Source organism: Gallus gallus, chromosome 3 (genome assembly GCF_016699485.2).
Source record: "Gallus gallus isolate bGalGal1 chromosome 3, bGalGal1.mat.broiler.GRCg7b, whole genome shotgun sequence".
Classification (NCBI taxonomy): Eukaryota; Metazoa; Chordata; class Aves; order Galliformes; family Phasianidae; genus Gallus; species Gallus gallus.
Genome location: NC_052534.1, coordinates 85,039,099 through 85,061,325, shown reverse-complemented (window position 1 = coordinate 85,061,325; position 22,227 = coordinate 85,039,099). Strand labels below are relative to the sequence as shown.

Sequence of the window (22,227 nt, the reverse complement as noted above, 5' to 3'; positions counted from 1 at the left end):
CAGACATTCTGCCATCTCAGTGATGCCATTCATGATTTACACTCCAAAATAAAGGAGAATCACATTTAGATCATGGATAAGCAAGAGATTTCCTATGTAATAACTCATCTTAGGGAAGACTTCTGCACTGCAGAGCTGCAGTAGCCAAATCTTTGCTTTTTACCTACTGTGAAGATTTTTCATATATGCAATGCTCTGCCTCATTATTAAGAAAATGAGGTACTGATGCGGTGAAAAAAAACCCACCAAAAACAAGATGAATATACTTACCTAATGGATGGTGAACCATATTCAAACACTTTCCCTTTCTCAATTCTACTCAATGAATACTTGTTCCATGAAAGTCAGAACAGACCAAGGGACTGGTTTCAGGAGCTCCTATCACACTTCTGGTCTGTTAAGTTTGTAACTTCATCAAGCAAAGGACAAAACTGAGTTCAATCATCTGATGAATTGGAACAGCACACTTATAACTGATCATAAAAATAAGAAGGGAAGGCAAGGATGTGCCAAAGGTAAGTTATATCTTGGACAGTTTCATCTCAATTTCTTTTGGGGATGCCCTTTGCGAGATGCATTTTCAAGGGCAAGAAGTGGCACTCTCAGATACTAGCAGGAAAGAGGGGAACTCTAAAGAGAATTGAGGTGCTTCCAGAAATGCACAAAAACACACACTGTTAGGACAGAATTTCAGTGTACCCCAAGTACACTACAGATTTTTGAGAGTACATATTTGGCTTTTAGCTGCCTCACATAAGAACAGTTTAGACATCTAAGTCATTTTCACAGACATAGTCCCTAATGTCTTTGTGTATTAGATTCCCAGTGTGTTGACAATTGTTCTTGCCTACATAACAGAAATAGGGAAGGCCTACACTGCTTTATAAATATCAATTAAGACTACTGGATAGAAAGTATTACACTATTAAAAGACTGTGTGACTAGAGAGAGATGAGAACATAAAAAGGTTTTTTGGATCAAACACTATTGAAATTATCCTCTATTCTATCTCTATCCTCTATCCACTATTGAAATTAGCAAGGTGAGACAGGCATGTAGAAGGTATTAGTACAGAATGAGTTAAAAACGCAGAGTACTATTATGCATTATCTAGCCTTTCTTCCAGACTTAATTTCTAATTGTATCTTAATGCCGGTGGATGGCTGGCATGCATAAACACAAGCATCATTTATTCATCAGTAATCCGGAATTTAATTAAAACATTACCACATTCCCATTCAGTGCAAAAGGAAGAATAGTGTAAATATGACAGGTCAAAAATTTGCTTATTACTAGATAAAGAAATACACTATTGAAAAAATCCTAAATAGTATTTTACAATGTACTGAATAAGAAACTAAAATTACAGTTCTTTATGTAGCATTTTGCTATCAGGACAAAATGATACCATATTCAGTAATACATCTATCACAAGTGAGATAGTGAACAACAGCACATAGTGGATCTAACGACTGGAGCTTACCGAAGAACTGACAAGATTAGACTTCTACTTTATTTGATTATCTCACACATGCACTTAATCCTCCCATCATCACTATGTTCGTTAAGTCTCCACTATCCTTCCCCGTTAAGGGGGGTTGCTGCTGACCTAGGAAGCTTGGTGGAAAGTCACGTCAATTCAAATTTAGCAGCTGCTTGAAGTTACTGGTGTTGTTTTCAGCCAGGATCCCTATGCATCCATGCCCCTCTGTGAACTTCAGGATCTTCCCCACCTTCCAGAATCCTTCCCCTAGCCAGAATCTTCACCTTTTTCTTGGGCCCCTTTTTCTCTCCAACATTCTCTCTTCTTTCCAGCAACTTTGTTTTCCAGCACTCTCTCCCTTTTCTCCAGAACCCTCAAATATCAATTTTTCTTAATACAAAATCTCTGTGTATGCTTCATCAGCCTCCTAGCCAGAGCTTTTATCTCATGTTTCTTAACTAGTTGGAGGTTTCAAATTATGCCATGTTTGTTCAGTCCAGAGAAGATCAAAATTTACAACTGATTGCAGATATTACGTAGGAGATTTCTGTTTGAGAGTTCAAAAGTTTGGGATATTTGTGTCCTATTTTTGGATATTTGTGGTGTCCTGCCTCCCCCTCCCCCGCCCCCCCAGATATCTGCTGCCAATTGATATTAACAATGTAATCCTTTTATTGTCTACAACATCATCATATTTTAGAGCGTCACAGTTTAAGAGGTAGTGTAGGTTGATCTCTTTTCCTTCTTCCTCACATTAACATGTAATGAATGTAAGCATACACCACATGAAGTTATGTTTTTATTAGGGGGATTTTCCCAGAGGCAAATTGTTAAATCCTGGTGTATGAAATATATTTCTTTCTTTTGAATTTTGGCCACAATGCATTTTTGCAGTAAGCATTCCCACTTGAGAATGAACAAATACTTTAACAATGACAATGACAGCACCAACAAGAAGAATCAATAAAAAAGAAATTAACATGTTCAATACTTTTGACCTCATGTTCAACCTCCTCTCCCTTCCAAATAGGCCAAAGCATCAAAATGCCACCAAAAATATTCTTTCCCCTCCTAAATATTTTAATACATTTCAACTACCAATAAAACTCTTAGGACAGAATTAACTTCATCAAACATTATTATCTAAGACTGTGGAAACTTGCCAAAGTTGATGACCTTCATTCTCTCTGCAGCTGACCAACACAAAGAGAGAGGCATCTTCAGCTCATGCTGTTCTAAAATAGGTGACCATCCGGAGATGGAACTGAAAAAATTAACTTTGATGATCAAAGACAAATTCCTGCTTCTAGTCACTATATAATACTTAAAATAATGGATGTTCTGATTATATAACAACAGCCAAAAAAATTGTAGGTATTTGAAGCATATGCTAAAACACTGCACATTAATTACCTTCATCACAAAGAACAGAGCTTACTTTTACTTTGTTTAAGCCTAAACTGTTCTTTTCTAAACCTTTGAACAACTTAAGATGACAATGAAAAGATGATTGATAAAATTTTAATGTCAGCATGAGAAAGTAACTCTGGTTTAGCTAAATCTTATAAAGAAATTAATACACAGCATTATCACAATTGCAAATGAGAAGCTATGTTATTAGTGTGAACCATCAGAAAAAGAGCATAACAGTTTAAAAATAAGAAACAAGGACAAGAAATTCCAGATGTCTCCAGATTTCAGTCTTTCAACTTGTAGAACAGTACTCAAAACAGCCAGTGGAGGAATCAAGATCAAATGCAGCAAAAAATCAACACACCACTACACTGCATTATTCAATTTAGGTTATGACGAGGAATAATTAAAGAGTTGTCTTTTCTCAAACTGAATTTCTCAACAGAAAATGCTAAAAACAGATTATTCATACTTTCGCATCTTCTCACCAGCTGAAATGCTCTGACATAAAGAGATCATAGGGAAGCCGAGAAGAAATTAAACTAAAAGTATTCTATATTAAAATTATCATGGGTCAACCTGGACTAGGGAAAAAAACTTAAATAATCTGATACCATGCATGTGTTGCACCTAGCAGCATCTTATACACTACCTGTGTCTAAATGCTATGCCTCTAGAGGTTTAAGTAACTGGTTATGATCTGGGATAAGGCAATGCCCATAAGTCAAAGTCACTGATCGTTCCAACTATGAATCAAGTTTCAAAGGAAGAGCCAAAGACAAATCAGGCAAAAGTAAAAGAATATTTTCAGTGGCAGAGTGACAGAATACTTCTTACTATTACATTCAAATTGCACTACATTTGTCAATCATTCTTTAGTAATGATAACTCATGAACAGCTTCTATAAGAAGAGCATCAATATTAGAGATTAAACAGGGTTGTTACCTCAGAGTAGCTCAAATATAAGTACAGTATTGACCAAGTGCTCATCATCATGCTAGCAAAACAAGCTTTTAATGAAAGTTATCATCTGAACATGATTGGGAAGTTAAATGATTCAACAAAGGTTGCTTTCTTTCCTTCTTTTCTATTTTCTCTTTCTTGATTACTTTCTTGGTCCCCCTGTAAGAAATTTAGACAACTTTTTTGGAATTCAATATTCAAAACGTCTAACATTCTGATTTCAACAGTGAAAATAAAAATCACCATGGCAAATCAATTGTGTACTGCCACTAGCAAAAGGTTTAGCAGAGCTTAGGAGATACTCATATATTTTTGTTGTTGAAAAAAATAATTTCCTTCAAAAATCCTTTGTTTTAGACAAATTTGCTGCGCTTAAAACCTGACACAGGCTTACTTTATGGCCAGATGAAAGAACTTACCTTAATGTTCATATTAGAAATCCAGTTTTAATGGAATAAAATTGAGATAAAACTTGCTGTAAATAAAATTAACTTCGCTTACAACTACAACTAGAACTCTTTCCACTTAAGATTTCTTTCATATACTCATTTTTTTTCACATACTTTAAATCAATCAAGAATGTCTTATAACTTTGTTTTATGAAATAGATTTAATAATTGGTAAATTCTGGAAGCCAATTAATGATGTCATACTTGTGTTTATAGAGCCATGAAATTTAAGAACCTAATCACTTCCCTTCATTTTCATACAATAATTTTTCAATTTTATAACATCAATGAAATACATTAGGCAGTTAATTCTAGAAAATGACTGCCTTTTCAATAGACTAATATTACTTGGCCTTCAGCCTTGCTCCTTACATCCATAAAAATTACATATTTCATCTTGTTATTTAAATAAGGAATGTTTCTGAGGGTTAAAGAAGGGCTAGCTCACACATGAAAACTAGGGTCTTGTTTAGGTACTAGTAGTGGAGTGTCTCCTTCTCTTCTAATTTTAGAGTGGGTGGAGAGATTACAAATGAATAAATCCGGTTTCAGAGTCCTGATCTGTAGCACATATATCTCAGTAAGTTCTTGCAGACCATAGAGAAAGATTTTTGTTTGGCTTCTCTCTTCCTTTCTCTCTCTTTTGGCCAAAAGCCAGGCACTCTCTCTGGCCAAAGCCAGGCTGGATGGGGCTTTGAACAACCTGGTCTGGAGGGAGGTGACCCTGTCTATAGCAGGGGACTTGGAACTAGATGATCTTAAAGGTCCCTTCCAACCCAAACCATTCTATGATTCTATGACTCTTTTTCTTTTTTAAAGTACAGTTCTTTTATTTGCATGTAGTTTTCTGAAAAGCACTTGCAATTTTATCAGCTCTGGGGCTTATGAGCTGAATCCTTTCCTTTTCCCATATATAAATAAATTACTTAAGATTTCCACTATTGGAAATCTTATGACAAAATACTCTTTCCTATAAACCTCATAGCTTCAAAAGAAATTCTCAAAGCCAGAATTAAGATTGTTTCTAGAAATTTACCAATGATTTGAGAAGGATATATGAAGGAACTAAAAGAGAGGACACAACATCAAAACTTATCTACAATACATGTGATTTTGTGTGATTTGGCCAATATGTATGTGAATACCTGCTGCAGATTTGCATAAACTTAACAGTGATCACTGTATACTCTGAACATTCTGTGTATAGTGGAATATAATCCAAGAGAGTGTTTCTTTGTCGAAACTATTCATTGAAAAGTTTACACATACATTACAAATCACTTCTAGTTTCTGCTTTCAACATACTAGCTCTTCAGGAAAAAAAAATATGCTAATAAAAATGTGTCTATATTGTATATATGTATATAATGCCTATAAAAATGTGTCTAGAATCTAAGGCTAAACTTCTAAAGCATTCTCTCTGTACTCATGAGCTATGATTTCACTTCTAAAGAAAGAAGGAGAAAAAGGGAAGAATACAACAGGATTAAAAGCTGTAAAGATATTTTTTCTGAATAATTACTTGAACAAAGATCAAAATTTTAAATACTATACTAATGTTTCAAGGCTGCAGGGGGCACTAATGCACTGTGTATCTACACTACTGCAGAGCAAGAGTCAGACAGGATATGATTAAACGGTTCTGCAGGTTACAGATATAGAAAAGAAAAAAAAAACAACACATGAACTATTTATAATCAATTTAGTTCTTGAGAAATTAGGTAATTGTAAAATATTTATGTGATTTTTTGAGAGGAATTAATGTTTCTTTTACTGAAAAATATATTTGTTTTTCTGCTGCAAACAAGTAGTTACAGGTATAAAACTGTTTTCTTAACTTTATAGCCAATGTCCCTTGAAGGATGATATATCTTTCTAGTTCTGCATTACTTAATACTACAGCTTTAAACAAACAATCCCAATTCCCTCTAGAAAAAAAAAGAAAAAGTTGCTTAGTAGATCTCTGGAGAAGACCATTTGTTAACTATTCATAATAACTTGCTTATATTTGCCAATAAGGATATTATCTGGCTCACAGAATCATTTTAAGTATAATGCATTACAGTAAGAAATTAATAAACATGTTTTATAAAATGCAAATACATCTTTCAATAACTAGTTATATATTTATCAGGTTATTTGATAGTTTTGATTTTAGAACCTAGGAATGATGTTTCTCACTGCAGGTACATCTTTTGCTCAGAGGAGGGCCACGGAGCTGATCAGAGGGCTGGAGTACCACTCCCATGAAGACAGGCTGAAAGAGTTGGGCTTGTTCAGCCTGAAGAAGAGAACAGTCTGGGGAGACCTTGTTGCGGCCTTCTAGTACCTAAAGGGGGCTTACAATAAGGAGGGTAATCAAATTTTTACAAGGGCAGACAGCAACATGACAAGGGGGAATGGCTTTAAACTAATAGAGGAGAGATTTAGGTTGGATGTTGGGAGAATTATTTTACTCAGAGGGTGCTAAGGTGCTAGCAGGTACAGGTTGCCCAGAGATGTTTTGGATGCCACATCTCTGGAGACATTTCAAGACCAAGTTGGATGGGGCCCTGGGCAGCCTGATCTGGTGGGTAGCAACCCTGACCACAGCAGGGGGGTTGGAATTAGATGATCTTTAACGTCCCTTGTAACCTAAGCCATTATATGACTTCAAGATTATCCATTCAGAGTTTCTGGTTACATCTTTCAGCCATGGATTCTAACATTCTGGTCCCTGCTGAGCTAAAGAAACCTCCTCTGTGTCCAGCATTTCTTCTTATAAAACATACGTGCCCTCTTCGTATACACTATAATGATTGTAGTCATCCTGTAGGACAAATAGAGAGACTGAATTCCTGAGGTAACTTTCCACACTTTCTTCCCCCCTGCAATTTCTTTGAGGATTTTTTTTAAATAAACCCTTTATCCTGTCTAATCCTCATGCACTTCTCTGGGAGAAACCAGTACAGTATAACCAATATCACACTCAATAATGTAAGCAGAAATTAAATTATCTATTATCTGTCTGAACAGGAAAGTAGATAATCACATTTGCCATTTTGCTCCAGAAGTTTACTTCACACTGCTTGTCTGCATTAACCAGAAAAACTACTCAGGACATTGTCCTTACTTTTGGTATTTGGCCTGCTTAAACAACAACTCAAAATATGAAGTTGTATAAAAAAGTAGCTGCAAAAATATTATCATGCATATTCTTTTCTTTTAATAATTGAACCTGCAATGTCTGAGCAATTTGAGCAATTTTAGAGGAATTTTATTTCAAATACCTTTTAATAAACAAATACTATAAACACTGAACTACAGAGTCACAATACACATCACTAAAATTGACATATTTTGGTTATCAATAATATAAGGGACTTTAAAAAATCTGGTTTTAAAATTTAGATTGTTGAATCATTTATAGATCTGACGTGAACAGGCATATTGAAAGTGCTCTTCTAAAGAGAAGCTAAAACCATTTAAATTGTAACAATATGTTCAAAACCTCTTTAAAAAAGTGAAATACTATCTGTGACTGGCTTTATTTTCTGTAAAAACACAGATTTTTTAAAGTCTGATTGTTTTACTTCTTTTTTAAATGAGATTTTTACAAACCCACAAATACTTTATGTCATGAAGTTCTGTACTCCATTCACTGACATAATAAAGCACAAAGAATGGATTCCTGCAGATAGCTGCCAGATAGAATAAAACTGAGCTTCTAAACTTTTCTCTTGATATTCTGGCTTTTGTAAGTTGAAGGCAACTTATGATTCCTTATTACTTCTGTATCAATTTTGATACTTTTATATCAAAGCAATTCTCAAAGATGATAAAAGGCAAAGAGAAAATCTTATACTGATTCAAGTTTCCAGTAGGCAGATTGTTCCTTTTGGTACGACTCTTATTCCTCCTTATTCTGCCTAGGATGCCTCTCTTTTAACAGTGCTGGCTGCTACAATAACAAGAGCAACTACATCTCCATCACAAGGCACTCTCTGCATACAACCTGGAAATCATGGAAACCTGCTGTGAAGTGTAATTATTTGTGAGTATATAACATAACATTTTATCTCTATTTCTAGATTTCTGAGATTGGAATGCCCTCAATGCTAGCACTAAAATGTAGTGTGATTATAATCCATTAAGGAAGATATACAAGATAATTTATTTTATTACTCAATTGTTTTCTAGACAATCCCTTTGGTTATATATACTTGGCTTTTCTGAACCACTGCTCATAATAAATTTAAGGCGAGATATTTAGGGAAACCTCTTTAAAGCAGAATTCTGTCAAACCATCCATACACCCATATGCAAGCTTTAGACAAGCAGAAAAAAAAAGATATTATTCTCTTCTACTCTAATAAAGTAGAAGAAGAGGGTTTTACTGTTCACAGACCTGTCTGGCTAGAAGCCCAAGTGATTATTTCAGGAAACTACTGAACCGTACTACTTGATGTCTCATGTCACTAAAATAATTTTTCTTAACCATTAAGGTAAGGTTCCCAAAGAGTATTGCAAATGCTGTCACACATCATATAATTAATGCTGTGAAAAATATGTATGATGAAGTTTTAAAATCCCTGAGAAAAATCTTTAGTTTTTTGCTTCATGAAGCTGTTCTAATCTTGTTAGAAAGTTGGGAAGTTCTCATCCCAATCCTTTGTTTGTTTTCTATAAAATTTTATACTTTCATGTTTACAACGTCATGTTGTTTTTATGGGTAAACCATGTTGAAATACAGCAACAAAAAGTTAGATTCATTCATCAGAAAATAAGTCTCATAAATCTTAAAAATGTATTTTGTTAAAATACTTCTTTTCTTGGCTTAATATTTCAAAAGCTAAATATGTTCTTCCCTGAATTACAGATTCTCTGGGAAGGTATAAATACTCACAGCACTGTGGTAGAAGGTAAGCAACACTCTTATTAGCCTAGAGCAATCCCAAATGTTGCAGCAATCTGTAGGATTCCTGAAATTATAATCTTTGATGTAAAGCAAAAAAGGAGTCTTCCTCATTTGCTGTAGCTAAAAATATACACCTCAGATCTTACATCTTTACACCTGTCAGATTATCATAGAATCCACAGGTGAGAGAGGCTGGAGCACTGCAAAAATACCTTAAAAGTATCTTTGTAGCCTTCTAATTCTGATCACTATTGACTTTGATAACAGTCCAATTACAGACAATTCACCATGTAGTCCTTTAGACTGTAATGCCTCCCAGAATTTCTTAGCCACTCCTGGCTGGCCCACTGACTTCTGTCATATACCTAACTCTCTTATCTCCTATGAAAGAACTTGTGATGATCTACTGAAAAGACATCTGATAGGTAATCTCTCTCATTTCCACATTTTAAGAATGGGTTGTGGTTGGATATGGTGACTTTTTACACTGTTCACAGTTTGTGTGGCTTTCAATCTACCATTCAGTGTAAAAAGGTCAAGGCTGATAGATATTTTGTTGTGATAGAAATCTTTAACACACACACACACACACACACACACACACACACACACACACACACACACACACACATTCCTCCCTCCTAAGCACACATTTCTCTTTCCTGAAGTATTAATGTAACAAACTGGATAATATCTTCAGTTCTGTAATATGAGTGTTCTGAATAAAGCCTGGCACTTTATTTTGCTGATGTACAAAGGGATCAATTTATATGCAGTGGTTAAATATTTGGGGTGAAAGAAGCTCTACAAATAGCATTAATAAACTCAATAATCATATAAAGTAAGAATCGCCAGTAACTAGAGATATTAAATATTATTTAACAACACTAAAATAAATGCAAAGATGTGAACTGAATGAAAAATAGCATTTCTTGAGCACTGAAAGTTTCCTTTTAGCACACAAAACAAATGCATTATAAAATAATGAAGTACATACATATGAACAGCAGAGCAGAAAGTCCGTTTCTTTTAAAAAATCTGTGAATATTATTCCCCAAAATTTCCTTACTGTGCAGCTGCATCAGACTGTTTTCCAAAATATCTGAGGTATCATTTATTTGCAGCAACGGTGTCTCAGACACATCCTCTGGCATAACTAAATTGACACATATCCTTGCAAATGCCTCCCTGATAAAAACAGGACAAAAAGAAAAGCATGCTACCATTTATGACTTATTAGCTGTCATGCAAGTACCTGGCAATTCCAACAGAAATCAAGATCTCATCACACTTGGTCATTACAGACACATCAACAGTGACTGCCACAGAAATTTGTTGACAGAAGTAAGAACCATTCTCCCGTTGGTGTAACGTCTGAAGTGGCAAAGTAAGAAAGGTAAATATAAACATCACAAAAATATTATTAATCTTTTAGAAATTGAGGGTTTCAATAAAAATGATTAGTGTTAGTTTTGTGCTATGCTGATGAGACGATGCCTTTTCCAGAAATAGGGAGAGAGGCTTAATATTTATGAAGACGTTATATCACCTACATATATGCCTGCACATGAATTTGTCTAATACCTATCACAAACAATTTCCACAAAATTCTTCAGAAGACTGAGCTTAAGGCTTACACGACCACTTACAGTGATTTTGAGGATTTATAGGCTATCATCTGAACAGGAAAACCAAAGGAAGAAAAAAAGGTAACAGAAAAATACCCAGAATTCACTCACACGCTACAGCAGAAAAGAAATTGCATATGACAGCAGAACTCACAAAGGAAAAGAAAACATTAAAAATAAATATAATAAAAGATGAGGGTAATCAGAAGGGACAAATCAAGCAGTGAGGATGAAAGTACAGAAAAGAAAATCAGGAACAGGAAAAGGAGGAAGAGACAATCAGTAACACACACACAAAAAAAGGTTATCAGCCAGCAAAAGCAACAAATAACAGAGGAAAAAAAGTTAAAAAAAAAAAAAAACATAAAGAACAAGCTATTCTTATCATTGTGTTTAAATTGCACAGAATAGCTATTAACATCAAGTATCATATATGAAATGAATATAAATGAAGCTTTATCTTCAATTCTGTACTCTGGAAACATTTTAGTCTAATCTGTATGTTTGCCACAGAAAATACAGAAAATATGTTAAACAAAACAAACAAACAAAAAAGAGTAATATCAGTATTATTCATTGAATCATTTTCTTCTACACTACTACACTTGTACTTTCTTTTTGTTGTTTCAGTTAATCCCACAACTCCAAAGTTTATGAAAAAATATAAACATAACTACCTATACTGAGATGTAAGAACATAACTTAAAATTTGGAATAATCTTTCACATACAGTGTAAGCTCGAAGTTTCACAGTGTCTTGTATTTATTTATAAACTAAGATATAAGTAGACGAGCTTAGTGATTTCCACCTGCTTGTACACTGGACTGAATGTGAGTTCATCAGATTGGGTGAATTCAGATGAAGAAAACCTTTAACCTTAACTAAGTCTTTTGCAGACTCTTATCAGGAACTCTAAAATACAGTACGCAGCAATATAGCACTTTTCCATTTCCAGGTGTGGAATGGTAACTTTCTGACTTTTACAACCAGCTGAGAAATAATTTTCAGCAGTCCAAATTTTCCCATTTCCAAAGTGTATAGTTCATTCTGTTGATGGAAATCAACCACCTCGTACACCTGTTGACAGATGCTCTGGATTGTGTAAGTTATATAATGTTCTTAAAAAGCTGGAAATTTCATAGGGGAGAAGGCATGATGAGAAATTGCACGGGAGAATGAATTCTAAAGAGCTGTTAGGGGTCTCTTGCAGTGTTCTAAAAAATATCACAGAAAACCATGGAACGGAAAGGGGAGTGAGTGCCCACAGAAGGAAGAGGATTTAGAACTTACTGGGAAGTGGGAAACAGAATAAAGTAGAATCGAGGGTTTACTGAAAACATGTAGAGAACTGCAAAATATATTGTGTAGCTCCTAAGAAAATTGCCATACATTACGAAATCCATCAATCCTCTTGATAGAATGAAACACAGGTAATATACATTCAAGAGTTTCCTTCCTAAATGCAAATAGCCATTATAGTCTTTTCTGAAAGGAAGCTTAGTTTCAGCCTAGAAAAAACATCTTAAGATAAATTAACAGCAAAATAAAGTTGTCAGGAAATAAAATCCAAAAAGCTGTCCTATAGGCAGTGATGAAGTCTGTTTCTTAGCTCCAGACCGTGCATGTAAATTGTACATTTGCATCCATCAGTAAGAATCCTCTTAGGAAAGCAGAAAACAGTAATTTTTTTTATTTAGTAATTTTTTTAAAAAAGACTAAATGACATGGGTAGGTATCTGTGTATAAATATGTGTATGTGCATGTGTGTGACTGTGCAGTCCTTGCCCGCCCTCCCCCACTTAGCCTAGTCGTTATGCTCAAGGCCTAGTGCATACAGTCAAATGCAAGACCTCTTCTTTGGGACTGATAACAATCAAGGTTTCATGGAGGTAGTTAATGACCACCATATTGTCTCAAACAGGGAACTCAGAGAACTGATAACAGACACCTAAATCAATAGAATCATAGAATCACAGGGTTAGAAAGGACCAACAAGAACATCTACTCCAACTGTCCTCCTATTATCATTGTTACCACAAGCCACTAAACCATATCTCATAGCTCCTCATCCAGACGCCTCTTGAACACTGCCAGGGGCAGCGACTCCACCACCTCCCTGGGCAGGCCGTTCCAGTTCCTGACCACTCTCTGAGAGAAAAAGTTTTTTCCTTATGTCTAATCTAAATCTCTTCTGGCACAACTCGTGCCCATTTCCTCGGGTCCTATTTGCTGTATGGGAGAAGAGGCCAAATTACTCCTCATCATAACCTCCCTTCAGGAGGTTGTAGAGTGCAATGAGGTCTCCCCTGAGCCTCCTCTTCTCCAGACTAAACAGCCCCAGCTCCCTCAAACACTCCTCATAAGACTTTTGCTCCAGACCTCTCACCAGTTTCATTGCCCTTCTCTGGATACTTTCCAGGGTCTCAATGTCTTTCTTGTAGTGAGGGGCCCAGATCCAATTCTACGTTGTATGACTATGAGTCAATCATCTTACCCCTAAGAACCCCTTTGAGAGCTCTTCTTGCAAGCAGCTGGCTGCACACCAGAACCTACCCTCAAGCAGGGACACCCCTCAAGGCTATGAACACCTGCACAGAGATGCACCCAGGATATGGTGACGCCTTGCCAACAGATTCCTGGTAAGTGATATGCTGCTTTTAAGCTATACTACCTTCACTAAGATTTGATCTTAGATTCATTGTGTACCTCCCACCCACTGTGTAGCAAATGCTCAAGGATATCAAGCCATTTTGAATCTTGTTAACTCACTGTCATCACTGTTCAAATTACCATGCTATATCTATTTTAAATCAGTAAATATCTTTCTGCCTTCCTCTTATGTGTAAAATGTGCAGTGCTTTGGTCTCCATCCACAACAAATGTGTATTTTGTTTACATGGCTGTATGTTTGAAACCTCTGAATTTTCTGCATATAGTAAACCGAGAAATATAAAGCAACCCCAGGTCCCAAACACTAAGCTAGAACTGACCTACAGTAAACATCAGCTTTTAATACTGGGAATCAAAACTTCATTTATCTCTGTTATCTCAATTCTGTCTGACAGTGATAAACATTTTTTGCAGCAAATCTATTCCAGCAACATTTTCTGAAACACTTACAGAGGGTTTTTATTGGATTAACACATCCTAATATCCTTCTTCAGCAGAAGGAAAGAAAAAAAGATTTCATTTCTTAGCAGATCTCATCAGAGATCTCCAACTGTCTCTTCTACAACTGTTGGACGTTAAATAATATCTTCTAAAATGGCCTATATATTCATAACTCTGGGGCAGGAATAGTTTAAATACTGTCTTAAAATACACTTTGATAAGATTTAGCTAAGGATAGAATCTAGTGTAATTCCAGAAAACTACCTATTGGAGACTGACCTTTACTAATTCACATGGGTCTATGATAACCTTTCCTGAAAGCAAAACCCGCATACCTCGGAGGACTTTTACGGCTGCAAATCTGCTCTCAGAGAGCCAAGCTGACTTTCATTTTCCTGCCCATAGCTTTATTCTGCCATTTCTAACCCTGCCTTAGTTGCACCTTGCAGCAGGAAGCTCTGACAGGCTCTCCGTGTGGCTCATCCAGTGCAACCCATCCATCCCAGCTCTTCCGCTCCCCTGGTACCATGTGCTGCAGCATCTCATTGAACTTCAGGCTTAAAGAGGTTGTGTCTGCAGAAATTTTCTTTCTCCATTCTGTGTCACAGAAAGATGAAAGAGGTATCTGCCCCATGGGAAGTCAAGAGGCACTAGTAGCCTGCACACTACTTGAGTTAAGAGCAGAATGACCACAGCATCCTGACTGCTTCAGCTGAGAAACAAGGTTTACGCTTGTACTGAAAGCCCATTTCAGAATAATGCACAAACTTAGATATAACCCATCTCAGCCTAGAAACTTTGCTGAAAACAAAGGATTGGAGACTGAACTGTGTCATGCTTGCTCTTCTCTGCAGTGCAGTGAGTGCCCCCAAGTTCAGCTGCCTGTGTGAACGAGAGTGTTCCTGGATCTGTGCCATGATACCAGAGCATCCAGTTTAACACAGGGCCTTATCTACCTGAAAAGTAATCCATCACCTGAGCCCCAGTAGAACATCATGCACTTTTTGATAATGTAATGAACTATGTAATTTGAGGAGTAGGAACCAGAAGTCTAGTCTGCTTCCATTTGAGAAGGGCAGCTTCCCTGAGGCTCTGCTTTCCTTTATAAATGATGAGCAAGGACCCAAACATCCCCACAATGAGATGGAATCCAGATCTGAGAAGAAATCAAATACCCCCAAGCTGAGAACAAATCCTGACTCATCTAGTATAGATAAATTTTATTTGTAACATCTCCACTTTTTCCCAGATATCTAATTTTTGGAGCAATATTCTCTATGCTGCTGTGTTGATACCTGTGCTTAGGAGAAGGACCTGGGCTGTGACCATATGGATTAGAACTTGTAGAACTTTGGTGCTTCTGCACATGCCCAGAAATCCTGCATCATTCAGAATGATCAGGACTACCACAATTTTTAAGGTCTTTGATCATTTCCAATAGAGTAGTGCTACCTTTACCAAACATCCTCTTGAGTATTAGCCAATTTTTGTACCTCCTGAAATTACAGGAATTTGCCACGTTGCCCCCATCTCCATTTACCAACTTTTAATTAAATTAAAATAAATAATTTAATTAATTAATTTAATTAATTAAATTAAAATAATTCTCCTTCTTTTGCAGTGTATGCATTTTGCGCTACAAAAACAAACAAACAAAAGTAACCAACCAAGACTAAAGATGCTAGAGAACCAATAATTCTTGCCCTTTATTTTGGATATTTTATGCAGTGGATAGTCAGTTAAATATTTCAGGAAATTAATGTTGTGGTTTCATTTGCTGTTTCTCAAAAGTTTTTAAATTGTAACCTAAATTGTATTACTGTCCTGAGATAAGCTCCAAATTCTATAATATCTATATAGAAAAGCACTGATACATTCTGAAGTAGTGATGCCAATAGTTTTGAAAAGGTTAATGAACTGTATCTAAAATTTGTTTTTGAAAACTCTCTGTATTCTGTGCACATATTAGCACATCCTTTTGGCATTTTAAAATACAAATAGATCTAGTTAGAAAAATGGCAGAACACATTTGAGTAAATTTCAAAGCTATTAAAAATTCATAAGCTTAAAATTTACTCACAAGCCCATACACTTTAAGAAGTTTCTGCATGTCTCTCTTAAGCTGACCTACTACATCACTATAATGAAGTAATCCATGTAGAGGACCAAGAAGTTAAAAAATCCATCAGGTTACATGGACGACACCAGAGTATGGCTAAGTTTGCAAAAGCTAGGATACTCAAAATGAGTAAAAAAACTGAAAACGGGTGATGACAGATAGAAGGGCAATTAAAGAAAAATGGCAGCAGCAAGAACAGAAACAGTCAGTGTCACAGAAAGACAAATACGGGGATGATATTGCAGGAAGAAATTGGAGAGCATTTTCTTCCACACTGTAGAGTAAGTACTCTGTGTCCGCCAGGCAGCTCCAACTGTAGCAATATTGCATCAAGAGAACCATATGAATTCTGTGTACACTAGGCTTTCTAGCATTCACCAGCTTCTCATATTTGCAACTTGTATTGCCAAATTTTAGCAACTTTCTTCAAACACATTTTCATTCCTCCTCAAGAGAAACATCTCTTCCCAAGAGGTTCATATTGTAAGAGAATAGTAGCAGAGCTTTCTGGACACCTTCTGACAAGCAGAATTTATATTTAAAGATCAGTGATGGTCAGCATGCATGCAGGTTATAACTAAAATAAAGAGCAAGGAACAATGGAAGCTGCCACACTCAGGCAGATACAAAATCCACACGTCAAACGGCAGAGAATGCTTGCCAAGGTTCCCTGCAGTCCTCTCCTATGGGTCAACCATGCCACCCAGGGAAATTCAGAATACTTTGAATTCTGTTTCCTACTCCTGTTCACAGACTGGAATAGATGCCAGGATGCAACTGGTTTCTGTGAGCAACAAGGAGCTGGACGCTGTTAAGATTCATCATCAGGATTCTAGAAAAAGTAGGGAGAGAAAAGGAACGTGCTGTCCAGGATACGGGAACTGTGATGTTCTGCATACCTTCCACCATCCTTTTACAAATAAGACTATTTTCAAAGTCCATATATATAATCTATCATGTAATTTTACTCACCTAATTAGTTACATATACACAGTAAGTATTTGCAAGTAACAGGCCCTAGAATCTCAGAATGGCAGAGGTGGGAAGGGACTTCTCCATCCATTTGGTCCAACCCAGAGCAGGGTATGCAGGACCACATCCAGGCAGCTTCTGAAGATCTCCAAGGAGGAGACTCCACAACCTCTCTGGGTAACCTGTGCCAGGGCTCCATCACCCACACATCACCCACACAAAGAATCCTGCTGTTCAGAGGAAAACCGCTCTGTTCCAGTTTATGCTCATTGCTTCTTGTCCTGGCACTGGGCACCAATGAAAAGATACTGGATCCATCCTCTCTGCATTCTCCCTGCAGGTGTTCATAGACTCATTAACATTCATTGGTGAGATTCCCCCTGAGATCCCTCTTCTTTGGCTGAACTGCCCAGATCTCTCAGCCTTTCCTCACAGGATACATGGTTCTGTTCTTCAGTCACTCTTTCCAGTACGTCCAGATCTCCTCTGTGCTGGGCATAGCACTCCACATGTGGCCTCACTAATGATGAGTAGAAAGGAAGGGTCACACCCCTCTATCTGCTTGTGATCCTCTGCCTAACACAGCTAAGAATACCATTGGCCTTCTTAGTGGCCAGGGCACATTGCTGACTCATATTCAACCTGTTGTTCATCAGGACTCCTAGGCCATTGCTTGCAGATCTATTTTCCAGCTGGGTGGACCCCAGCATATTCTATTTCAGATCACTAAGTTCTATTTCAAATAAATCACTGAGTTTTGATTCAAATAAAACAATATTTAATATTGATGCTACACAGCATCAGCCATAGTCTACTCTAATTGACTAAATAAAAGGGAAGTATTAATACAAATTGGAATAAATCTTGGCATACAGATCTATAAATTATCATGCCACAAATAATATGCTACTCCAAATTACAGAAGTTTAAAATGAAACTAAGCCTAATTTGCTTAGAAGCTTTCTCCCTTTTGTCCAGATTCCTGTACATACTACAAACACAGATTGGACTAAGCAGACCTCATTGGTCTTATGTCTCGGCAGACCTGAAATCTCACTCTAATTTAGCCATCAAGCTTAACTGATCTACTCAGCAAAAAGCATCTCTCAAAAAGAGAAGGCTTGAGAAGCAAACAAGAAAGCACAGTATCCATCTGTATAATCATCTTTTTCTCTCTGACTGTTGTAGAAATTATCTAGAATAGACACCCTATTTAAGGGAGAAAAAAACCAACAGTTTCTTCTGATTTGAAAAGGTACAGAGGATACTTTACCTGCAACTGTCAATATTCCTTCTTCCCACAGCATTAGAGAAGTTGAAAGGTCCCACATTATTGATTTCTATTACTTGTATACAGCCAGTGAAATTGTAGACAGGTTCCGGTATCTACAAAGGAGAAAAATGCACACAGTTCTTATGCTTGTTGTCTTTGTAATCAGTTTTGAAAAGCATTATGCTTCTGTGAAAGATTTCTAACATGCTTCAACCTCACTGCTGAAGAACCCTCCTGGTCTCCATTTATTTTACCATTACAAAATTCTATCAAATACCTTTGAAATGACAGCAAAATAAGCAGGATTGCCTTTTGAAAATCAACTCAGAGAATTTTGGACACAGAAACAGCACAACAGCTATAGTATGATTTCAGCAAGAAGTGGACTTGTCTAATATTAATCATGGGCTTATTTTTTTTTTTTTTTTTTTACAGATGAACACAGGACATAGGGAATAGCAAACAAGGAAGCTTTGAAAAATCTACTTTTAAAAATTTACTTTTAAGTTTACTACTTCCCTGCTTAAAAGACATCTAGCACCATTAGTGATGATTCAAAGCTGCCTAAGGACCTGCTGAGAATGAGAATAACACTAGGGGCACTGGAAATGAGAAAAAAAAGCAACCTACAAACAAACCAATCAACAATAAATTGCCACTTAAACAAGCAACACTGACAAAATATGTTGGCAACTATTATAATGTATAAACAAAACATTGCAGCTGAGACTTATAGAGTAGGCCACTGAACTGGGAGAGGGTCTGGTCACACCAGGTCATGTGTACATATTCGTGGTGCCAATGAGTAGGTGAGAGTTCCATAGTTTTGCAATAAATTTAATGTCTATGGATTTACATTTTATTCCACAGTAACAGTGGAGGAGGGGACAACTTGAGTCATCTAAATGACAGATGGCTCTGAACATAGAGGATGAGAAGTACGACACAGGTTGGTCCTTAGCACAACCATTCCTAACACTGATAATCATTAAGGCGGGTTTAGATACCTGCAGAAGGAGAAGAGTCATTGAGGTAATTGTTTAATACAGGAACACTATATAAAAATAAAGGGATATTTTAAAAAGAATTCAAGTAAGCATTCAAAAGGCTAAAGCCTATGCAGATGAATTAATGACTTAAAACGAGCTATTAGAGATTCCCTCCTCCCTAAAAAATAAAAAGCAAATAAACTAATAGAAGAAAAAAGCCTCCCAAACCTATGATGTTTAAATATTAAGGCAAAAAGCCCAACTAACCAAACGAAAAAAAGAACTACAATATTTATAAGGGATAAGATGATACCCTTCAAAGTTTGAAGTCCTGTCCAAATGAAGGAGAATAGAGAACAATATAAGTGTTGGCAATGAAAACCTAATAAAGCGGGCAAGGCAAATTAAAATAAAAAGATTTTCAGTAACAGCTTTATAAAGGCATAATGATGAGCATTAAAGGCTTTTTAAAATCCAACAGGAGCAGGAAGCCTGCCAGAAAGGTAGGACTATCACACCATCAAAGTACAGATTTTTCAAAGAGATATGGTTCTAGCAGGAAGCATAAATGAACTCACCAAATAAAAATTTAATGCAAAGGATCTCTGGGAGGTTCCCATGCCAGAAACCCTTTTTAGTAAGAATACTTCAGAGATCTGTCTCACATTGAAACACCACTAGAAAATGTTTCAAAATAAATTAACAAAGTTGAACAGTAGCAAACAAACAAAACAAAACAAAACAAATAAATAAAACAGCAAATAGTGTTCAACTAAAAGGAATTAATGAGCTATTTTACTATGGTCATCTCTTCAAACTGGCTTCCAGATCACAGAAATGGGAGATGTGGACTTTTGCTTTTGTTTTCAGTTGGTTCTTTGACCTTTTTTTCTGTTTGGCTGATTGGTTGTTTGGTTTTCTTGGCTTTTTATGATTTGGAAAAGGAAGACAAGGCAGGGAAATGCAAGAGCACATCTCAAACTACAGGTCAGTAAGTCCAATTTCCATTCTAGACATACAAATAAAACCACCTCAAAGAACAATATTAACAGACACATGCATGAATATAACATACTGGTGAACAGTCTAGATGGTTTCTGAAAAAGGAAACTGTAACTCATAGGAGGAATACAACATATGAAAAGGATGCCTCGGTACATAGTCTTTGATTTCCAACAGGTTTTTAACAAGTTCATATTCTAATGAACTTTAAAATAACTCAGTCACCTCGGGATAACAAGGGGCCTTCAATAAATGAGAAGAATGGTTAAAACAGAAACAACAAAAATGGGAATAGTGAGCTTTCTCAATTATGGAAAGCCCCTAGAAAGCCTCTGAGAAATCTGTATCAGCATCTGTGCTCCTCAACTTATGCACAAGTTACTTAGGGTTGCAAAACCAAAATCCTAAGAAGAGATGTAAGAGAATTTCAAAATATGCAAAAAATATGAGGTATATAGGGATCATGATGCATATGAGTTTCTGAACTGACTGACTATACAGGTCAGGAATCTATTCTCAGGAAAATCCACTGTCAAGGAGAGTTAAGAGTAATGTGCAGATGAAATAAGAGTTTCCACAATTTCTTACAGTACAGAATCAAAAGGACATTAAATTACATAAATCGGTACCAGGATGAAAGCAACCTGAAAGGTGTACTTTTCACACAACTCAAAGTTAAACTGGGAAACTCTGCCATAATATTCTGTACATGCTGCAAATTTAAGGAGGTAAAAAAAATAATAATTTAAAAATCTGAAATTAATAGAAAGAGATTTTTCCAAAGGAATCTTCCCTTTCTCTATTCTTATCATTAGAAGTCATTAAAAGAATTACGGTCTATAGCCTATATATTTGCTTTCTTCTTTACCAATCAGCAAAACATATTTCATACTGTGATGGCTTCTTGTTCTCTCCAACCCACTGAAGCCTGCCTTTTACTTTAAATGAAAAACTGATTTTTAAAACAGAGAATGGTTTTAAAGTTAGGTTTTACTAGAATGCCAGGGAGAGTCCCTTCCTCTAGTCTTGCTTTTAAGAAGCTCAATGACTCCAGCAATGCTCTGCATTCAAGATGTACAGGGCTGCTCCTGGATCCCAAGGAAATTTCCCCTTCTACTGTCACTTCTACAGGCTGACAATTCCAAGTAATCTTTGACTGTGCATTGTCCTACCAAGTATCACTTTTTACTTTTTGTATATGGTACTTGTAAGTCTTTTTTTCCTGCTTTTTATAAGCAAATTAACTTTCAAATTAATGGAATTCTGGATCTGTTGCAAATTTAATATGAACAAAAACATGAAGTTACACACTACTGAGAAGTGACACGGGACCCAAAACATTGCCTGAAACAAAAATGAAAAAAAAATACAATTTTTAAATATTAGTTGCATAAATCATTTTTTTAGAACCCTTCTTCTCTCTCTTAAACATTTATGAAGCTTCACCAAAGCTTAATCATGATACTTTTCAGTTACACCATGTAAGTTGTTCAAGTTTCCCTCATTCTTGGGAGTGTAAAAGCAAACAAAGAGAAAGAAAGAAAACAAAAGGAACCAGTAAAAGCAAAGGTCAGACACAATATAGCTTTAACATTTATGACATTCACTGTTCCTTGTTAAGTGCTTTCTAGACTGAATATCAAGTTAGCGTGGGGAAAATTCACTATGGCAACCTATGATCCATTTTGCACACTGAACAGAAAATTAATGCTTGGCTTGGGAATCAACCTTTATCTGCACATTCCCCCAAGCACCATTATCAGTGAATATTTTAATAACATGATTTCCTTACCCCAGAAACAAACACACAGAGTGAGCGCCTAACCATTTCTCTTACACGGATATTTGTATATTTTGAATATAATGGATTTCTCTAAAGTATTGTTAAAATTCCTAGATGCCTCTTCTTCGTTCTGTAATCATAAC

The 22,227-nt window shown here is 36.2% G+C and overlaps 1 protein-coding gene across 1 annotated transcript in view; it reads right to left on the bottom strand.

Moving 5' to 3' along the window:
• The window catches only part of EYS (eyes shut homolog), a 676,382-nt gene that overhangs the window by 204,731 nt on the left and 449,424 nt on the right, over positions 1–22,227 (bottom strand). Inside the window, exon 27 of the mRNA XM_040698528.2 lies at positions 18,311–18,423. Within this exon, the coding sequence (XP_040554462.1) occupies positions 18,311–18,423 (113 nt within the window). The remainder of the gene's footprint in view (positions 1–18,310; positions 18,424–22,227) is intronic.